General features: G+C 56.7%; 1 protein-coding gene across 3 annotated transcripts in view; it reads right to left on the reverse strand.

The window, feature by feature from the left end:
* The window catches only part of Slc12a5 (solute carrier family 12 member 5), a 33,209-nt gene extending 14,862 nt beyond the window's left edge, over positions 1-18,347 (reverse strand). For 2 of the 3 annotated variants that reach the window (XM_026408309.2, XM_026408308.2), the window contains exons 1-7: positions 18,227-18,347; positions 5,765-5,859; positions 5,407-5,538; positions 4,704-4,850; positions 3,865-3,919; positions 3,257-3,387; positions 519-760 (exon numbers count right to left, since the gene is read on the reverse strand). In XM_026408309.2, coding sequence (XP_026264094.2) covers positions 519-760; positions 3,257-3,387; positions 3,865-3,919; positions 4,704-4,850; positions 5,407-5,538; positions 5,765-5,859; positions 18,227-18,347 — 923 coding nt within the window. Of the gene's footprint in view, positions 1-518; positions 761-3,256; positions 3,388-3,864; positions 3,920-4,703; positions 4,851-5,406; positions 5,539-5,764; positions 5,860-11,210; positions 11,278-18,226 lie in introns of those variants that run through there. The other variant, XM_026408310.2, reaches the window with a different exon arrangement.
* Positions 18,348-19,539: the final 1,192 nt, after the last annotated feature.

The raw sequence follows: 19,539 nt of genomic DNA on the forward strand, positions 1-19,539 counted from the left end.
TGGGGACAAGGCCTCGCCCTGGCTTCACAACGGAACCCCAGGGGACCCAGGGCCCGAACCAGGGGGATCTGGTCTCATTTACATGGAGCCTGTGCACCGGGTTTGGGGGGTTTGGTTGGGTTTGTTTTTTTCCGAAGCTCCTCAAGCGATTCTCATTTCAGCACCATGGACAACAGTCTCCGTTCAGAGACCTGAGGCGGGGCCCCTCTGTTCTGCGTCCTCTCCCATCCTGGAGGGCTGTCCACACTAAGGCTGTCCAGGGAAGTTCCCCCACCGCAGTGTGGACCCTTCAGAGGTCAGTCCCATTCCCTGCTTCCTAAGCCCACGCACCAGCCGGCGGCTGACCCTCACCAGGGACCCTGTTCCCACCCTGGGGAAGCAGCCCAGACAGGGAGCGGCCTTCCTCCCACAGAGTGGCTCCCCACCCACACCCCTTCTGCCAGGCAGGGAGAGGGGCTTGGCAGGGGCCTGAGCCAGGGGCGGGCAGAGGGGATGGCCGTGCCTTGGGCAGCACTCACGGAAAGTTGGGTGGGTCGAAGGCAGACTTGATGACCCCGGCGTAGATGGCCAGGATGGACAGGATGACACAGCCCAGGAAGACCAGGGCGAACTTGTTGACATACTTGACGCCCACAAACACCACAGTGGCCATGCAGGTGAGCACGCAGGTGCCGTAGACACGCATGTTGTTCAGCATGGCCGCCGCCTCTCCACTGGCATCCTCTGCCTTGAAGATGGCCATGGCCGGGAAGAGGTACGCCTGCAGGAAGCCGGCCAGGGGTCAGGCAGGGGACCCAGAGAGGACCCGCTGAGGCTCACCCCAGGGAAGTCATCGGAAGCATGGGCACGGCTGTGGGGGCCCATGACGCCCGCCACGGCACAGCGAGTGGGGCCAAGAGCCCTGGTCCTGCGGGTGGCCGAGGAAGGGCGGCCCACCCTGCAGGACGAGGCCGCAGCCGTCAATCACAATGATGAGCGGCTGGTGGTTTCGTACTTCTAGTAGGAAGGTGGAAGGAAATGGGTGTTCATCACCAGAGGTTGGGCAAATGAATCACATCCCGACATAAACTACGGGGTTGTTAGAAAAGGAGGCACAGGGTCACCGACAGCCCGCAGCACAGCGTGTGCTCGGCTCGCACACAAGGCCCGGGCTTCGGCTCCCAGAGCACACACACCCACACACACCCCCACACAAACCATGGGTTTATATAGGCTGACTAAAAAAACTACACGTGTGATATTGGTGGACTTAATCAGGTTTAAAATAAGGATGCTGTATGATCTCACTGTTGTAAATTGATCTGTGAAGACAGAGATATGTGTATGTCTGCAGCATGTCTGCAGATACATCAAAATGTTAACCGCGGTTTCCCCTGAATCATTAAATTGTGCATAATATTTATTCTTGTTGCACATCTGCACTTTCTAAAGTTTCTGTGCTAAACATTAGTATGTTTATATTCTCACAAAGTTATCTTCCCTTTATAAGAGTTTCCAGTTATTCAGGGAGATGCTTATAGCGTGAAGGTGTATTTACAAAGGTGGAATACCATATCATTTAGAAAAGCAAAAACTAGAAGAAAATGCACCAAAAAGATCCTGAGGATTTTCTCTAGATGATATTTTTCCCTTTTTTCAACATTTTTTTATTTAATATTTTTCCTGTTTTATGTAGTGGGCAGTTGGGGGTGGCGCTGAGGACCAAGCCCAGGGCCTCATACACGCTGGGCAAGCACTTTACCACTGAGCTTCATCCCCAGCCCAGAATTTATTATAATACACATTTTAAAATCTTTAATTTTAAAAAAAGTTGTAGTTGTATATGGACATGATGCCTTTATTTTTTAACTTTATCTTTTTTATGTGGTGCTGAGGATCAACCCTAGCGCCTCACAGTGCTAGGCAAGGGCTCTACCGCTGAGCCACAGCCCCAGGCCACAATATTTGATTTTTAAAAGTCACAAACGTCTGTTCTTCTTCTCTCCCCATTGGTCTCCTGGGGTCTTCCGGTCCCCATGCATCCTCTCCAACCCTGATTCCTCCTGTCCTGCCCCCAAACTGGAGCTGTGGCACCTTGAGCAATAGCTCTCCCAGGAGTGCGGTGGGGACAGGGGCAAGCACAGACTCTGGAAGCCCAAGGACACAGGTCCACGTCCTCCCCATGTCCCTTAGGCTCCCTGAGACTTGCTTTCCCCATGGTCAAGTGGTCATCTTCCAGCTCGCGAACGAGTCAGGAGGGTAAAACCAAATGACACGCGGCGAGCCTCGGAGCCTGCGTGGGACAGGCGTGGGCACTGTCAGCTCTGCCCTCCATAAACCAGGACCCTCACTGGCACCCACCTGGGCGAGGAGGGTCTAGCAGCCCTGTCCTTCAAACATGGCCCAGGGCCTGCCTTCTGCCCATTTGCCACTGCTCCTAACAGACCTCTTTCCAGGGGTGCCCACGTGCTTCTTATCTCTTGTCATTCAGCAGCCACAGGCCCTTTAGAATGACCATTCCCGGAGTCCTTGACACAGTTCCTGGCACGTGGGAGGAACCACATGGTAGCTATTGTGTGGCTTCACTGCTTTTATTATTATTATTATTATTTAGTTATAGTTGGACACCGTACCTCCATTTTATTTATTTATTTTTACATGGTGCTGAGGATCGAACCCAGGGCTTCGAACGTGCTAGGCGAGCGCTCTACGCTGAGCCCCAGCCCCAGCCCCTTCACTATTATTAATTCTACTCTGATTTTAACTCTTATCAACCCATCTCTGCCACCTTCCTGAAAACTGAGTGACCTTGGGCACGTTATCTTACCTCTCTGAACTTCTCATTTGTAAAATGGGCGTCATAATATCTAACCCTCGGGAGGATTCAAGCTCAGGGCTGCACAGCACTTGGAAGGGTGCTGAGAGCTCGGTGGGGGCCTGACGAACGGCAGCTGTCGGTGTTGCATGATTATCGTATCTCGTCCCCCCAGCTAGGCTGGGGACGCTTTCGAGACACAACACCGATTCCTCTGGGCCTGGCTGAGCAGCCTGGCCGCCGGGAGTCTCAGGGAGCACTGGTCCCCGGCTGACCGCCTGGGACCCCACGTCTCCTCCTCAGACCCTCTTTTTTAAAAAAGATTTTTAGCTGTAGATGGACACAACATCTTTATTTTATTTATCTTGTATGTGGTGCTGAGGATGGAACCCAGGGCCTCCCTCATGCCAGCAAGCACTCCACCCCTGAGCCCCTGCCCCAGCCCTCCTCAGCCCCTCTCACCAGCAGGATCTCGATGGTGCCCAGGATGTACATGGCCCCAGCAAAGGTAGTGCCGAGGTAGAAGCAGAGGCCCACGGCGCCCCCAAACTCTGGGCCCAGAGACCTGGAGATCATGTAGTAGGAGCCACCAGCTGCAGAGAAAGCCAAGTATCAGCAAGAGGGTCCAGGGGCACTGGGCTGCCCTAGGGGACGAGGAGGGCTCAGTGACAGAGGGCAGAAAGGGTTGCTCTGCCGTAGGCTGCAGCCCCCAGCAAGGGGACTGGGGGAGATCCAGCCAACCATTCTGTGCGGATCTTGCAGCACTAATTAGCAGCATGTTGCTAATTACCCCTGTAAGGAGGTCATGGCCCAGAAGCTACGATGTCACCACCCTAGGAGGGTCTCAGGCTGAGGGGGGAGGGCTGTCACTGCTGGATTCAACCCCCACCATGGCCTCCCTCTTCCACTCCCAAAAAGGCTGCTCCTGGCCTAGCCCGTAAGCAGACAGAGCCCAGGCCCCCGGTCTGCCATAGTGCCTCTCTCAGGTCCTGACGATCCCCAGAGCCCAGGGTTCCGTCCCTCCTTCTGACCATCAGCCCCTCCCGCTCCCTGGAGTCCCCTCCACATACCAGGCACAACACCATTGGTCGCAATGGCACTCATGGAGATGGCCGTGAGCATCGTCTGTAGAAGAGAGATCATCAGAGTGGCGGCTGCCTGGGGCCGCAGTGGCCTGGGTGGAGGCCAAGCCGTTTACCCCGTAAACACCCGCCAAACCCACAGGTTCTCTTCTGCTGAGCTTCTCCCTGGGCCTGTTCCAACTTCTCTCTGTGCCAAGTCCTTCTCAAGAAAAACTCTTATTCACCATGCGAGGGGACGTTCGGGAGCGTCAGTACCAGAGGGCTCTGGAAACCCCAGTTTGGCCCCCAACCAGCCACGTGACCTGGGACAGCTCCCTTTGCTTCTCTGGCCTCAGCTTCTTCGTCTATAAAATAGGTGCCATGACTTCCGCCCTGGGTACGTCGCATGCAGAGCTGTCTCAAGGTTATATTTGAGGACACAGAAACGTGTCAAGAATTTGGGTTCATTGAATAGTTGACTTTTTAGAGAGAATGAGAAGAATCCAGTTGCGATGTCGTTTGTGATACATCATCTCAATCTAGCACAACGTCAACTTTTGTGGGATTATCGGAGAACTCTAATTTCTTTGCTATGCTTACCATTTTATCAATGAATCTGCATTTAATTACTTGTGTGGTTAAACACACTCCCAGATCCACGTGAAACCTGGTCAACAGCCATCAGGGACGAGCCCATGAGAGGCGGAAGGGCCAGTCAGACCTAATCTACTCTCAAAAGTCACCAGCAGTGGCTCCTAGGGACAGCCCAGGCCCGGAGCCTCCACCTCCCGCCTCCCACCCCCGGGCCTCTGCCAAGCCCCAGCTGTCACCGGGGCAGTGCCACTCACACAGGAGCAGCAGATGAAGACCATGCAGAAGGACTCCATGATGCCCGCTATGCCCACCACCCAAGTGAGTCTCAGGAAGAGGATGACGCCAAAGATGTTCTGCAGACACGGGAGGTACACGCCCATAAAGGTGCCCATGCGCGGGGCCTGCAGGGAAGCCAGCGTCAGTGTCCGGAGCCCCCATCACCAGCACCCGCCCGCTACTCCTCTGGGTCCCACTCCTGGTCCTGCCCTCTCCTTCCCCAGCCCTCATCCTGCTCCTCTGACTGGGGGTGTGCTGCTGGGGACCAAACCCACAGCCTCACGCGTGCGAGGCCAGCGCCTGTCCACTCTGAACTGCATTCCCGGCCCTTTGCATTTTTTTCTTTTGAGACAGGATCTTATTAAGCCGCTTAGGGTCTCACTGAGTTGCTGAGACTGTCCTCAAACTTGCCATCCTCCTGCCTCAGCCTCCCAAGTTGCTGGGATCACAGGCGTGGGCCTCCTGCTCAGCCTCCTTCGGGTTTCGCCTCCTCTTTCCTTTCTCTCCTCCATCCCCCACTCCACCCCACCATCCGTCCTTGCAGCCACCTCCTCCCTCCTCCCTCCCATCTCCATCCTTCACCTCTTTGCCCTCCCTCCCAGCCCTGCCTCCTACACCTCGGCCTCTACCATCCACCCTCCATCCTTATCCGCCTCCTCCCAGCCTCCCGCCAGGCCCCACCTGCACCGGCTTCTTTTTCCCGCCCTCGTTGTTTTCTGCCTCCTCGTGCTCCCTGCTTCCCTGGGGCAGGTTGGTGTAGTTGGCCAGGCCACTGAGCAGGGAGGACACCATGGGGCTGGTGTCCATCTCCTCCTACGAGGAAGGGTGTCGGTGTCAGGAGCCTGGAGGCCCAGGGGGGGGCTGGGGGGAGCTGAGGGTGGGAGCAGAGGGCCCAGGACAGGGAGAGCCCTGGGTGGGGTGACAGGCCCAGGGAAGGAGGATGGGGGCAGAGAGCGGAGAGGGTGAAGCTGGGGGGAGGGCGACCCAGGCGGAAGGCGGCCCAAGGGAGGGGTGGAGAGGAGGGTCGCAAGCAGCCCACCTCAAACAGGGCCATGTTCTTGCCGTCATACTCCTTGCCCCTCTCCGTGTCGGTGCTGTTGATGAAGGGGCTGCTTTCCTTGGGGTTGCCATCACCTGAGGAGGCAGAGAGTCAGGGGTCTACCACCAACTGTTTGTCCTCCGTCCACCTGGGCACACAGTTGGGCGGCCACTTGGACTCTGAGCCTTGGTCTGCACGTTAGAGAAACAGGGCTCATGCTCTCTTCTCTGTAGAATGGACCAAGAGCCTGTGGCACTGCCCGGCAGAGGGTGGACCTTGCTCTGGGGGGCGCTACGTCATTCACCAGAGTACCCCAAGACCCTCCAGAGACCCCATTTTTTCCTAAGGTCTAGAGATCAAACCCAGGGCTTCACACATGCTAGGGAAGCACTCTGCTGCTGAACCACAGCCTCAGCCCCTTTATGTTCTATTTTGAGGCAGGGTCTCACTAAGTGGCCTGGGCTGGCCTCAAACCTGCAATCGTCCTGCCTCAGCCTCCCAAGGAGCTCAGATTACAGGTTTGTGCCCCATGCCACTTAGAGTTCCTTCTTGATCATAACCAGGACCGTCCTGGTGCTTTGGGGTGGACGCCTGTTCCTTCCTGGGGAGAAAGGAGAACAGTGCGGTCTGAAGCCCCAAGGATACTCCGTGTCCTGGAGGGCAGACCTCCCACTGCCCCCCTTCACTGCCAGTCAACCGGATGTCTACCAGGTACCCACATGGGGAAGTAAACACACAGAACGAGATGCCGTCCTTGTCCTTCAGGAACCAAGCCAAGGGAGATGAAGCAGTGATCAGGAATTTCCAGCAGATGCTGAATTTAGTTGTGGTGAAGCAATATTGGGAGCTCAGGCTGTGTGGGAACCCAGGAGGGCACTCAGCCCAGCCTGGGAGGTTACGGAAGGCTTCCCAGAGGAAGTGACGTGTCAGCTCAGAACTGAAGGATGAGTAAGAGCTAGACTGGGAGGGAGGCGGGGAGGGTGTCCCAGGCAGAGAGAATAGCAGAACAGCACATTCAAAGGCCCAGAGGTGAGAGTGAACCGAGTGGGTTAGAGAAGCTCAACAAAGTATGGTCTGCTGGAGTTGGAGGAAGGGGCATGTTGGGGCTGAAGAATAAGAACTGGCCAAGATGAGCCTAGAAGTGTACATGTGGGGCGAGCCTTTAACCAAGTAGCAGATGATCTTACAGAATTTGGAGGACAGTGGGCAATCATGAAGAGTTTAACACAAAGAAATGTCACAAACAGGCGAGTGTGTTTCAGAGCCATCACTCTGGCCTTTAGGTGAGGAATACAGGCCAGGGCTGAGGAGGACCCAGACCAGGGCAATGGAGGCAGTGGACAGACTCGGGAATTACTGGCAGATTTCTATGTCAGATGATTGGGAAAGGGGGAGAGGAAAAGAATCCAAGATAATGCCTGGGGTTCTACCATGGTGAACGGTGGGTGATGGTGCCACCTTAATAACTTGGGAGACAAGAAAAGGGGTTTGGGGTGGGGCAGATGCTGAATTTAGTTGTGGTGAAGCACTATTGGGAGCACTACCTGGAAGCCACCGGGATATATGGATCAGATACACCAAGGACAGAAGCTGGGCCAGAGAAAGGAGAGCAGGGTCCCACATAAAGATGCGCAGGCAGAGAGCTGAGCCATATGCCTCAATGATATCACTCAAGGAGAGAATCCCTGGCATCAGGAGAGGGGTCCCTTCAGAGAGACCCGAGGTCTCTGCAGGTACCTTCCCTCCAGTCACCAGTCTTCCCCAGATGCAGGGCTGAGTCTCAGCAGTCACCATCTCTCTGGACCCTAGAGAGACTCCCCAAGTCCCCAGTGAAGTTGAGGCCCTGTGCACCCTTGAATCTCCGTCCCCTCCTCTCTTGGTTTCCCTCTCTTCCCATCCCCATCTGTTCAAATGCTCTGCATCCTGCTCCTGACCTCCTGGACACCTTCCTAGTAGTCCATACAGGGCCCTTTTCCAGAGCATTGCCTGGCCCTCTTTTAAACCCACTTCCATCCTGACTAAAAACTGGGGCACAGGAAAGAAGTGACATCTTACCTATTCCAGGGAAGCCCACCACCACCCAGCCTCCTGCCTCCACTTCCACTCACTCATCAAGACGAGGTGCCTAACAGAGGAACATCACCAGCTCTTTCTGCTCACACATGAGAAAGACAGACCCTTCCTCCCCATGGGAGCCCAGCACCGGAGAGAGGTGCACTAGAGAGGAGCACTAGAGAGGCCGAGGGAGGGGCATGGCATGAGAGGAATTTCCTGAGGGTTCGGGAAAAGGGCTGGAGTTGGAGATCCAGGTTGCAGCCCCAGTGTCATGGCTTTGGCTTCACCTCTGCAAGTCACTCTCAGCTCGGTTTGCAAAGGGAGAACGCCCAGTGTTTGATTCATGGGTGGCGGGGGTTAACTGGAATAGTGCGGGTTGGGTGTGCCCACACAAGTTAGCTATGCGCTACTATCACACCCCTGGGGCCTGCCAGTTGGGGCTTCTCATCCCACAGCCTCCCTCAGCCTCAACATTTAGGGGTTGCTCTGTCTCCTGTCAGACTAGGTCCCTCCCCAGAACTGTCCCTTTTAGGATCAGGACTAGACGCGACAGACCCTCCAATCTGCCCTTTTACACCCCCTTCCTAGCCCTTCTTCCTTTACGGGGGGGTACGGAGGGAGCAGGGACCCAGAAAAGACCGGAAGGGGGCAAGCTGGCCGGAGACCCCGTAACGAGGCGGCCCTGCGCCGGTCTCCATGGTGACCGCGCGGGCCAAGAGCGCCGCGCCAAGCCGAGCAGGCCACGCGCCCGCAGCCGCTTATGTAACGCGGCGCGCAACGCAGACCTGACTCCAGGCCGGATCCCGGCCAGTAGGAGGGGGCAGGGGAGGGGGCGCCTCGGCCAGCCCCAGTCCCACGTTTCAGCCGCCGCCGGGGCGGGACGCCAGGCTACTGGCCTGTCAGCCAGGCCGGTGGGTCCCCTCCCCGGAACGCCCAGCGCGCGGCCTGGGGGGTGGGGAGTGAGCTCCGAGTTCTCGAAGGAGCCGGACAGCTCAGGGGAACTGCCCTGACCCCCGAGCCAGAGTCGGGGTGACGGGGAGCCCTGGGCGGCGCGCGAGGCAGGCCAGACCAAGGCTCAGCCTCCCGCCCCCGCCCCCGCCCCCTGGGAGCTCTCAGCCCGAATCGGCTTTCAATTAAGCTGCGGCGGCCAGAGCTCCCGGGGAGGACGCGGCGAGCCGGCAAGGGAGCCTCCCGGGCCTGGGGCCCGGCCTGCGGGAATCCCCAGCCAGCCTGGGGGCGAGGGGGCGTAGACCCCACGGGAGAGGACAATACCCTTGCATTTTCCTTTAGTCCAGAGGAGCCCTCTTTTCCGGGCCATTCTCGCCTCCCCGAGGTCAGCAGCCAGCTCCTTCCATTCAGCCCCAAGAATCCAGAATCTGACCTGCCAGGGGTTCTTGGACCCACTTTCCTCCAGTCCAGAAAGTCCTTAGCTCCTCCTACCACCTTTCCAGCGTCCCTGGGAGGCCTTCTCTCGTTGGGACCCAGAACCTGGCCTGACACAGGTTCTGGCCACTCTAGTCCAGGTCCTGGACCATGTATGGTCTCTAGATGGGCCGGCTATAACAGCATGTAGAAACTGACGGGGAGGGGCAGGACTATATAGAGTTCCTAGTTCCACTCCTGCTTCAAACACAAAGATGCCTCTTTACTAGGCCTCCCAAGACCCCATGAAAACCCCGAGGCCCAAAGAAGCCTTGGTAAAGAAAGTGGGTGCTGAGGGACTGGGCCATATCCCACACCTGGGGAAGAAAAGAGATTACCTTGCAAGCTGAGCCCCTGTCACAGAGTGGAAGCATCTGAAGGGGATCCCGAATGGAAATGAAGTCTCCCCCACCCTGACTTTGCTCCCTGAGCGGGGAGTCCGCATGCCAGGCGCTGCCGCAGACTCAACTTTGCCAAACCCCCTCTCCCTGCAGCCAAAGCCCGCGGGGGAGGGGGCAGTTGCCCAATGAGGTGACCCCAGGGTCCCTGGGGAGATGGATGAGTTGGTCAGCTGGTAGCTCTGGTTCCCGTATGCCACTCAGCCCCCAAGAAAAAATGGGGAAGGGGTGTCTCAGACAAAGGATCAGGAACCCTGGTGTCCCCAGCCTTCCCTGTGGCCACTTGGCCCTGAATGGAATCCAGGATACAGGACCTCAGAATCGAAGCTGCTAGAGTCTGGAAGACCCCACTCTTTCAGCTCTTGAGGCCTTTCGGTCCACCCCCAGAGAGGTCCACGGGAGTCTCAGCCCAGAGGGTCAAGCAATGCAGGGGGTGGGGGGAGCGTTTAAAGGCGCTGAGCGCAGACAGCAGGCGCGGGAGGCGCGCTAGTGCGCAGGGGACGCTGCGCCGCTGGAGGGTGGGGGGTGGGGGCGGCTGACAGCCGTGATGGATGGCTGAGACCGCTGGGGGGCGGCGGGGGGCCTGCGAGCCCGAGGGGGTGGCTGGCCCCAAGACCTCGGAGCAGGAAGACCGCGGAGGAGGGCTGGGGGAGAGCGGGAGCAGCAAAAGGACTTGCTCGGAGCCCCTCTGCTCCTGGCCATCTCCGCACCCACCGCAGCGCGTCCGCAGTGTCCGCGCCGTGGCGCCTGGGATTCAGTTGCTGGGACCCCATTTCTAAGGCCTCACTAGGAAAGCTATCAGAGCTAACTAAAAAGACTACCCCCCTGCCCCGCCCTGGAAACCACACTGTCGCCCCAGGTTACCAAGGGGAGGGGGGAAGGGAAGAAAGGAGGGTGATCTTGCTTCCCGTCCTAAACGGGAACCCATAGGGAAGCTAGAGGGAGAGGGAGATTCCGCAAAGTAAAACTGAAAAATCCACGGAAAAGACAGCTTCAGTCTGAGGTCAGAGCTCGGGAAGCCTTGGGGGAGGGGGTCCGGATTGCACCAAGTGTCCCCTTAAGGGAATGCCGCAGACCAGACGGGGGCTGTCATATGCCCCCAAATCCCCAGAGCTACCTTTCCCCCCACCTTCCAGCTAGAAGTCTCAGAGCAAGAGACTGCAGCAGACTGCGCCCCCCGGCACCACCAGCCCCTGCTCTGCGCCAGGACGCCAGGGTCCCCTCTCGGGGAAAGGAGCCTTCCCGCCCGTCGAGCTGCATGTCAGCCCATTCTGGCTCTTCCATTCCCTTCCCACCTCCTTCTCGGCTTAGCTAACCTAAGTCTGTCCCCAGGCCGCGGGGAACGACAGCCCTTCGGCCCCAGCTCTGCCCCCCGGGCGCGGCGCATTCCAGCACCTCGGACAGCGCGTAGCGCATTCCAATGGAGCTGAGCTCCAGGCCGCCGCCGGCGTCCACCGCCCGGTCAGTCCTAAGCTCTTCCCTAAAGGAAGCCGCCCCCGCTCCGCCTCTCACCCAGCCCTGACTCCCTTCCTCGCCGCCCCCTCCCCCGCCGCCCCCGGACCACTGCTCACCCGGGTTGGCGCCCCCGTCGCCGTCCTCGCAGTCCGTCAGGTTGTTTAGCATGGTGGCGGCGCGGCGCCGGGCCGGGGATGGCTGCGCCGCTTCGCTCGCGCCCCTCTGCCCGCCTTCGCCGCTCTCTGGCTCGCTCTAGCTCGCTCGCTCGCTCTCCGCTCCACAGAGGAAGGAGCTGCAGTGCCCGCCCGCCCGCCCGGCGCACACACACTCGCACACGGACACACGCTCACACCCGCGCGCGCCCCCTCTCAGCAGCGGCGCTGCTCACCTCATCCCGTATGCAGGAGGCGTGAGCCACTGGCGGGGTTTTTTGGGGGGGAAGCTGGAGGGAGGGAGAAGAGGGGACGTGGGGGGCGGGCAGAGCGCGCCTGTTGGCCCCCTTACGGGAAAACGGGGGCGTGAGCGGTGGGATAAAGGGGTTGCGGCGGGGGACCGGCCCTCTCCTCCCCTGAGCAGCCGCAGCTCCCCCCACTCTCCAGCGCAGGCGGGGCCCGGCACGTGGGCAGGTGCCATCCCGCGCCCTAAAAATAACGGCAGGGAACTAGGTCGCGGCCGCCGGGAGGCGGCCCCGCAGCGGCTGCCTGACTGGGGGTCTGAGGTGACCCCCAGAGGGAAGATGAGGTGGCGGGGTGGGGGAGCGCCATGGAATATGGGGCCCTGGGGAGCCTGTCTGCAAAGCTGAAGAGGCCGGCCCTGAAGGGAGGAGGAGAAGCAGACTCTCATATCGCTATTCAAGAGGTTGGAGGTGGAGACATGCAGAACCCAGGCCCCAAAGTGAAGCACTGTGCTGCACCCCGGAAGGGGCTTGGGTCACTGATTGTCTGACCCATCCTATCTTAAAATGGATGGGGTGGAGCCCTACTAGTTACAGTGCACTCTCATTATGACAGGAGTCTCAGCACCCTCACCCACGCGCCCACCCAGGACAAGTCTCTGGAGTCTGCAGACTGGGACTTTCTGATGGTAGAATGATCTGGGGATGAGAATGATCAGGAGAACAGACAGCAGTGATGTTCCAGGGAGCACTGACTTTCCACCAGGGATGGTGCAGCCTCTAGGGAGGGCACTCTGGCCTGAGGCTGGCCAGAGACAGGGTGGGGGAGGGGGGAATGAGGCCGCCAGTCAGTTGGGGACCAGATTTTTCTCCTGGGGCAGGAGTGTCTAATCCCCTAATCCAGGATTGCTTTCTGAGGCTTCCACAGCTAACATGCTCTCTGTGTTTCTCCCCCCTCTCCTGAGATCAGGTCCCAGAAGCTTGATCAACCTGGAACCCCTAGAACACAGGTTTGAGTCAGTGTTGGAGAAATCTCAGAAACTGGCCCCAGAGCTTTAAACCCTTTAAGTGTCTGGAAGTTCTAAACATGTGAGGGAATGAACAAATTCAGGAAAAATATTTTCAAACTCACCTTCACAGCAAATACTAGTCCTGTAAATTCCAGGAGAGTTACAGGACCAGAGAAGTATTATTTTTCTTATCTAATACACAGCTTTCATTTTTACAGATGAAAACAGTAAGGACCAAAGAGGGGCAATGATTGCCTCGTTCACTTGCCAGTGAATGGGCAGAACTCAGTCTAGAATACAGTTCCCTTCACTCCAATTTAGGGCTTTTATCCTTGGAAGAACTTTCTTTGAACTGATCTTTCCTTCAATAGAAGAGACAGCATATAGCATCTCTAACTTAGTGGCCTCTGGCTGCTGGCTCCTAAAAACAGATATTGGGTCTGATGAGCCCTTTCCTTTTCATGCTCAGGCTTCATGGATTCCAAGCTGGAATGGACTCTTGATTTTCAATGGAAAAGAGACCCAGAAGACCTTCAGGGGTCCTAAAGAGCCTTCCATATCCACAGAGACCCCTTTCTAAGACAGGACCATTCAGAACCATGGACAAGGCTCACTGCTCCAAATCTGATACAAATTTGTCCAGGACTTCAGACAAGTCAGTGTTCAGTTGCTGACTCAAAGATGCTTCCGAGGGACCCTCCAACAACATATTGCTGCCACTTGGTTCTGAAGGGTCTGATGTTGACACTAACCCTTTAGGGTGGAGAGTTAGCTATTCAGTCGAGGTGTGCACATTGGTATTCTGGGTTGGAAGGAGGACACAAAAAAAAAGTGAGATGATTTAGGATTGTGAGAGGGATTAAAAGGGTAGTAGGTGGGAAGGCCAGTGTTCAAGAATTTCCCAGTGCTCCACTACTACTGCCACCAGCAGTAGTACACTATGGTATTCCATTACTCTGCGGAGATGTGTGACATACTAAAAACATGTCAAGTGTAGTTTTCAGCATTTCAGGTCTGCAACATTCCCCTGGGATTATTTCCTTTAATTTGTGGCCCAGAGCTAGGGTAGCTCTGACCACATGGAGCCAAACCATGGGGACACCCAGGTCCCTGGGGAGTTCAGGTGAAGGCAGAAGTGATTCCTCTCCCCTGGCCACCCCATCTGTCCACCCTCACCAGAATTCTGATCTCAAGAGCCATATGGAATTCAGGAGGTAGTGGAATTCTGTGTATTTCTGAGAAAAACCAAATTCTTTTCTCTGAGCCTCAATATCTCATTTGTAAAACAAAAGGGCTAGGCTGCATAATCCTATTTCCTCCTGCTCCATATTAGCCTCCGACTAAAGCCACAGAGCCCAGACCTGAAAGGGACATGCCAAGGAGAGACCTCAATCCTTCAGTTTATATCCCTTACCTCCCAGGGAGACTGGGCCCTCACCTAGCCTCATGCCAACCGTCTGTGGTGAGGGTTTGAGAAAACGCTTGCAGGCACCTCCTACACTGCCAGCCTGGCACTGGCCGGTAAGAAGTAGCCCTCATCTCTGAACCCCAGGGACTCAGCTGCCCGCTCAGCAACGCTTCCTCCCCCAGAGGAAGGTCTGATGCTGAGGAACCCCTCATTAAAGCAACACAAGATGCAGAGCTGGGTAGGGTCCTATTTTTGAACTCTGAATCTAAAACTCATACCCCCTCCCACCTTATGTTTCCCAGAGGTGGGGGAAGCTCAGAGAAGCTGCCCCCTGGGTATCAGGATTTGGGAACTGGAAGAGACTTTTAAGAATATTCTCCCCACCACCACTTACAGTGAAATGGGAGTCTGGGAATGGAAATGGAACGGAAAGAATTTTCTTCATGGGGTGAACTTGTGACAGTGGGGACTAGTGCAGCTCTCTGACCTCTATCCCAGGCTCCATCCATTGAACCAGGACAGGGAGCTGTCAGGAGGAACCTGGAACCACCTGACTGGGTCCTTTCCCTCAGAAAGCAGACAGTGTTCCCCGCAGGGCTCAGTTCCTATCCTTCCTTGTCTCATGACATCACCCCGTGACCTACCTACCTCCCCTCAGCTGTGGCCTCATGGAGCCCAGGTCCTGAGCCCCCTCCTTCACGCTTCTTCTCTCCCACCTGCATTGCCCGTCTTCCAGACCCGGAAGCCCAGCAGTGACTCGGTGAGTCCAGCACCCCGCACGCCCCACACGGGGCTCGCCGCAGAGCACGTCAACCACCACTGTCTCCGTGGCAACCGGGGGCTTAATTAACAGGCTGCAGCCCCGTCGCCATAGAAACAGCACCCCCAACAGCCCCCCACTACACTGCAGATTCAACCCGTCTTCCCTGATTCCCAATCTGAACCCCTTCATGCACCCACCCTGACTCCCACCCCACCAGGAAAGCTAAGGCCTGCAGATCTCTCTGGTTCATTGAGAAGAGAGGAGGGGGATGAGAGAGGAGAGAGAGAGAGAGAGAAAGAGAGAGAGACCTGTCACCATGGCAACTGCAGCCCGTTCATAACCAGTTTGTTGCCATGGAGATTCCCAGGGCTCACCTTGGGCTGAGGTACTGGGCAATGAGGCTCTGAGTCCTGGCTTAGGATGAACAACTAGAGAACTCCTTGGACAGAGAAGATCTCTCTCTCTCTCTCTCTCTCTCTCTCTCTCCTCTCTCACACACACACACACACACACACACACACACCAGTAATAGTAACAGCATCATTTTTCCCAATTTACAGTTGGAGAGAGTGAAACATGAGGTTTGGGTCTGGAGGAGGCAGATGGCTCTGCCCTTCTAGATCCTTAAAACCTCTTGGCATCTTTTTGGCTAGAGGGGTGCTCAGAAAGCTTGTGTCATGCTTTACACTACAGGTAAGTGACCCGAGACCCAGAGGGGAAATGCCAAAGCCAGAGCACAGAGCCGAGCTGGAGATGGCTGGGCTGTCTTGTAGTCTTGCCCTCTCCCCCTGTCTCCATCCGTGGGCACACATCCCAACTCCTGTAGTCTCCCCAGGTCCTGAGTTCTTTCTGGGAGGTATAAAAGGGCCGGGGAATAGCTCAGCATTGGAACAACCTGTCCCAAGTCCAATTCTCTCCAGCCAGATCCCATCAGTCTTCCCATGGTGCAGGTGGGGCAACTGAGACACGCAGGCCCAGCCTTCAACTTGCTTCTTCACCACCTGTAGGTCAAACTGCTGACACCTGATCCCCTGGAAGCCAGAAGCACGACGCAGGGAAACCCTGCCCCCTTGAACCAGAGTAATCGACACACACATGGGCTCTGCAAGATCTCCTCCAAACCTCCCACACCTGTAGTGCTGCCACCTCTCCCTTTGTGCCCAGGGACAAGAGTAGGGAGAGCATCTCTCTGGGACCAGAGGGCTGATGCAAGAACAACTGTGGAAAAGATACCACCAGATGCTCTTTCCCCTGAGGAGCCTCCTCTAGTTCCCACTGAGTGACCTTCAAGCCGGCGTGCGAGGCTGCAGAGATTAAGAGGTTAAAAGTCACCCACTCTCAAGATAGAACTTTTCATACACTCAGGTCCCTCCCCCCAAGAAAGACACAGAAATATACACACCAACATGCCAATCAGCACACTGGCAATGCAGTAACACACATAAGCCCTGACTCACCAAGCACCACAGGGATCTCCCTTTTCAGGACACACACACACACACACACACACAGCCTCTACCACAAGCACACGGCATCCAAGAATCACATCCATTTTGTATGCACATCTGCACACCAGAAACCTGAGGAGTGTGTCTCACTTCCATAGTACAGAAGCTTGGGAATGTGAATGAGAAGACTAAGCTGTCACCTTAGAGAGGGTCATCTTATTCCCAGGTCAGGGATACAGATGGAGGTAATAAGGTAGGAGAAGTATGAGACTAGAGTCTCAATCTCTCACCCACAGGCATCAAACACCTACTAAATGCCAAGCTCTGGGCCTGAAACCAAAGATAAAAAGATATGGCCCCTGTCCTTGAGATGCTCCAATGGAGGAGACACATAAGAAAATAACTGCCATCCACTGAGATTTGTGCTCCAGTGGGTGGGTCAAAGAGGGGGGAGCACCTCTGACTGGGAAGAAGGGACATTGAAAAGGGTTTTCAGAAGACGTGAAATGAGCTATGACTTACAAAATGAGGAGGAAAGTTGTCCTGGTTTACAGAAGTGGGGGATGAACACTGATAAATATACCAGGAAAGGTTGTAGAAAGAGTTTGAATGACAGATTAGAAGATTTGGCTTTTATCCTACAGTGACAGGCACCTTACATGGGGGATGGTTGGAGCAGAACTGGAGGCAGGGACACCACATGAGAAACATTGGAGGCTTGGACCAGGGTGATGACAGAGAGAGATCTAATCAAATTCAGGATCAGTTTTGGAGGTCAGTGGCAAACGCACGAGGACAGATTGGATTGGGTGGGAAGAGAAAAGGAGGCATTAAGAACTGGCTCCAGGTTTCTGATGTTTGGATCTGGGAGGCTGGTAAAAGGGGGCAAACAATATGGGAAAGGTGGCCAGCGGAAGAATCTCGAGAAATGAAATGGAGTGGTCACGTCCAGAGCGGATCAGCTTACGGGACCAGAATTCAGAGGAAGTTCAGGCCTCCATATATTAGTCTATACAACGAGGAGTTTTGCTCAAGAACCATCTGCCTACCACTCAAGGGTTTTGCGCCAGTCAGGGCAGGATCACCTGCGGCTCAGCAGCGACCCCTGGTGGCCCGGGGAAGTTCTTTCTGCTCCCCTCACTAGGGCCACTCCAAGCCGACTGGCCTCGTTCCTCCCAGACTTAAGGGGCGCAGAGCTAGGGAAAGGATACCTGATAAATGCCCCCTGCAGGGAGGTTCTGCTTGCGACCAGGTTGCTAATTGTGTGTATGGCGGGGGAGAAGGGGCTCGTGCATGTAGGCAAGTGCTCTGTCACTTGTCTACACCCCCGCACAGGATGCTACTTCTTTAGGGAAGACCGGAAATACCCTAACCCCTCGCGTCTCCTCTGTATCTTGACCAAGACGATCGTACAGGGCCCGTGAAAAAGATGCCCCCGACCCAGCATAAGCTGGCTCCTCCCAATCCTGCGGGAGCTGGAACCCAGAAGAAGCGGTGACCCCGAGGGTCCGGACTGAAGTCCCTTTGGGATCCTCCTCCGATGTAGCTGGCCAGGATTCAAACCAACTTTCCTGTCTCCATCTCCTGGGGAGCCCCAGGGTTCCGCGACGCCTCCAGGGAGGCAGCTGGTCGGCGGATACTCCCTACCGCGATAACCCGCAGACCTGGCCCCGGTCCCAGCGACCCTGACTCTCTCTCCCTCCCGCCCTCAACCCCGCCCCACTCCTTCCCTTTCCTGCCCCCAAGGGACCTGATCCCGCCTCCTCCCCTTGGCTCCGGACCTTGATCACACAGCAGTCCCCTTTCCTCTGGTCCCGCACCCAACCCAAGTTCTCGGACCCCTTTAGTGCTCTGGGCTAGCCCTGCACTAGCCGCGGCCCCTGCGGCACCAGATCGCCCCCCTGCGCCCGGGGCCGCGCCCCTCCCGAGGCCACGCCCCTCCGGCCACGCCCCCGTCTGGCCACGCCCCTTCGCACTTCCCCCGCGCGCTCCGCAGGCCTCGCGCCCCACTCCTCGGGGCTCGGCGGCCTCTCGGGCCCTGCGCCCCGTCCAGGCCCCGCCCCCAGCGCCCCAGGCCCCGCCCCCAGGCCCCGCCCCGCAGGCCTCTACCTTTGACGTCTTCCCCGGGGAGGTGGCGGGGGTCGGCGGCCGAGGGCCGGCGGGACTCCGGGTCCGCGGCTCGGGCGGGCGCCGCGGGGGGCAGCGAGGTGACAGTGAACCTGCGGCTCATGGCGCGGAAGGGGCCGGGCGGCGCGGAGCGGCCCGGGTCGCACAAGTGGCCGCAGCCGGCCTCCAGGACAGAGCAGAGGCGCTTCCCCGCGCCCGCCGCCCCCCGCCCCCCGCCCGCCGCGCGCCGCTCCGGGTCCTAGTGCCCGCTGCGCCGGGCTCCCCGAGTCTGGCCTCTTCGCTCGGAGGCCCTGGGCTCTCGATTCCACCCGACGTTCCTGAGGAGCCCACCCGGCTGAGAGTCATCCCTCGAGGAGGGCCCCGGTGTGTGACCCTTGGAGCCCAGGCCTAAACCAACCGAGTACACTCATTCACCGAGCACATGTCAATGGCGCTCCTGTGTTTCAGACCATGGTGCAGGGCTAGGCCCCTGGGGACACACCAGAGAATGAGAGGGACTGGCTTCTGGTCCTCCTGGGGCTTATTTTCTAATGAGGAGACAGGGGAGAAAGAGTATAAGTAAACAGACATACCTAAGATCACTTGAGACTGTGGTATATGTTAAGGAAAAAAGAGGGCCATGGGAAGTGGGCAGAACAACTTTAAGGGGTGGCCTGAGAAGGCTTCCCAGACCATTGATATTTGAGAAGAGCCAGCTTTTCAAAGATTTGGGGGAAGAATTCTCTGGCGGAAGAAATAGCAAATGCAAAGGCCCTGGGGTGGAAGGAACCTGGACTGTTGCAGAAGCAGCAAGATGCCAATGTGTCTAAAATAGAGTGAGCGAAGAAGAGAAGGATGACAGATGAAGAAGAGAGGAAAGCAGTTCAAATGGTCTTTTGAAGTCTCTGGATTCTTTTCTAATCCACAAAGGAAACCATTGAAGGGTTCTGAACAGAGGAATGCTGTGATCTGATTTATACTGTAATGGATCACTCTGGCTGTGAGTGAACACTCTGCTAAAGAAGGGCAGGCTGGAAGCTAGGAATCTAATTAGGAGTCTCCTGCAGGACCCCCACCCCCACCCCAGGTGGGAAGTGATGGTGACCAGGCTAAAGTGGTGGCCATCATCTGCTTTCAGGTAAGTTATGGAAGAGGAACCAGCAGGACCTGCTGATGGTGGGGCCTGGTGGATGATGGTAGGAGTCCAAGAGGAACTCTGTTTGGTCACTCCATGCATATATCCTAGGTATACACACCCAAGAAATGGCTGCCCATGGGTACCAAAAGGCATTTCTAAGAATCTTCATATGACATTA

The sequence above is a fragment of the Urocitellus parryii genome, chromosome 6, assembly GCF_045843805.1.
Source record: "Urocitellus parryii isolate mUroPar1 chromosome 6, mUroPar1.hap1, whole genome shotgun sequence".
Lineage (NCBI taxonomy): Eukaryota > Metazoa > Chordata > Mammalia > Rodentia > Sciuridae > Urocitellus > Urocitellus parryii.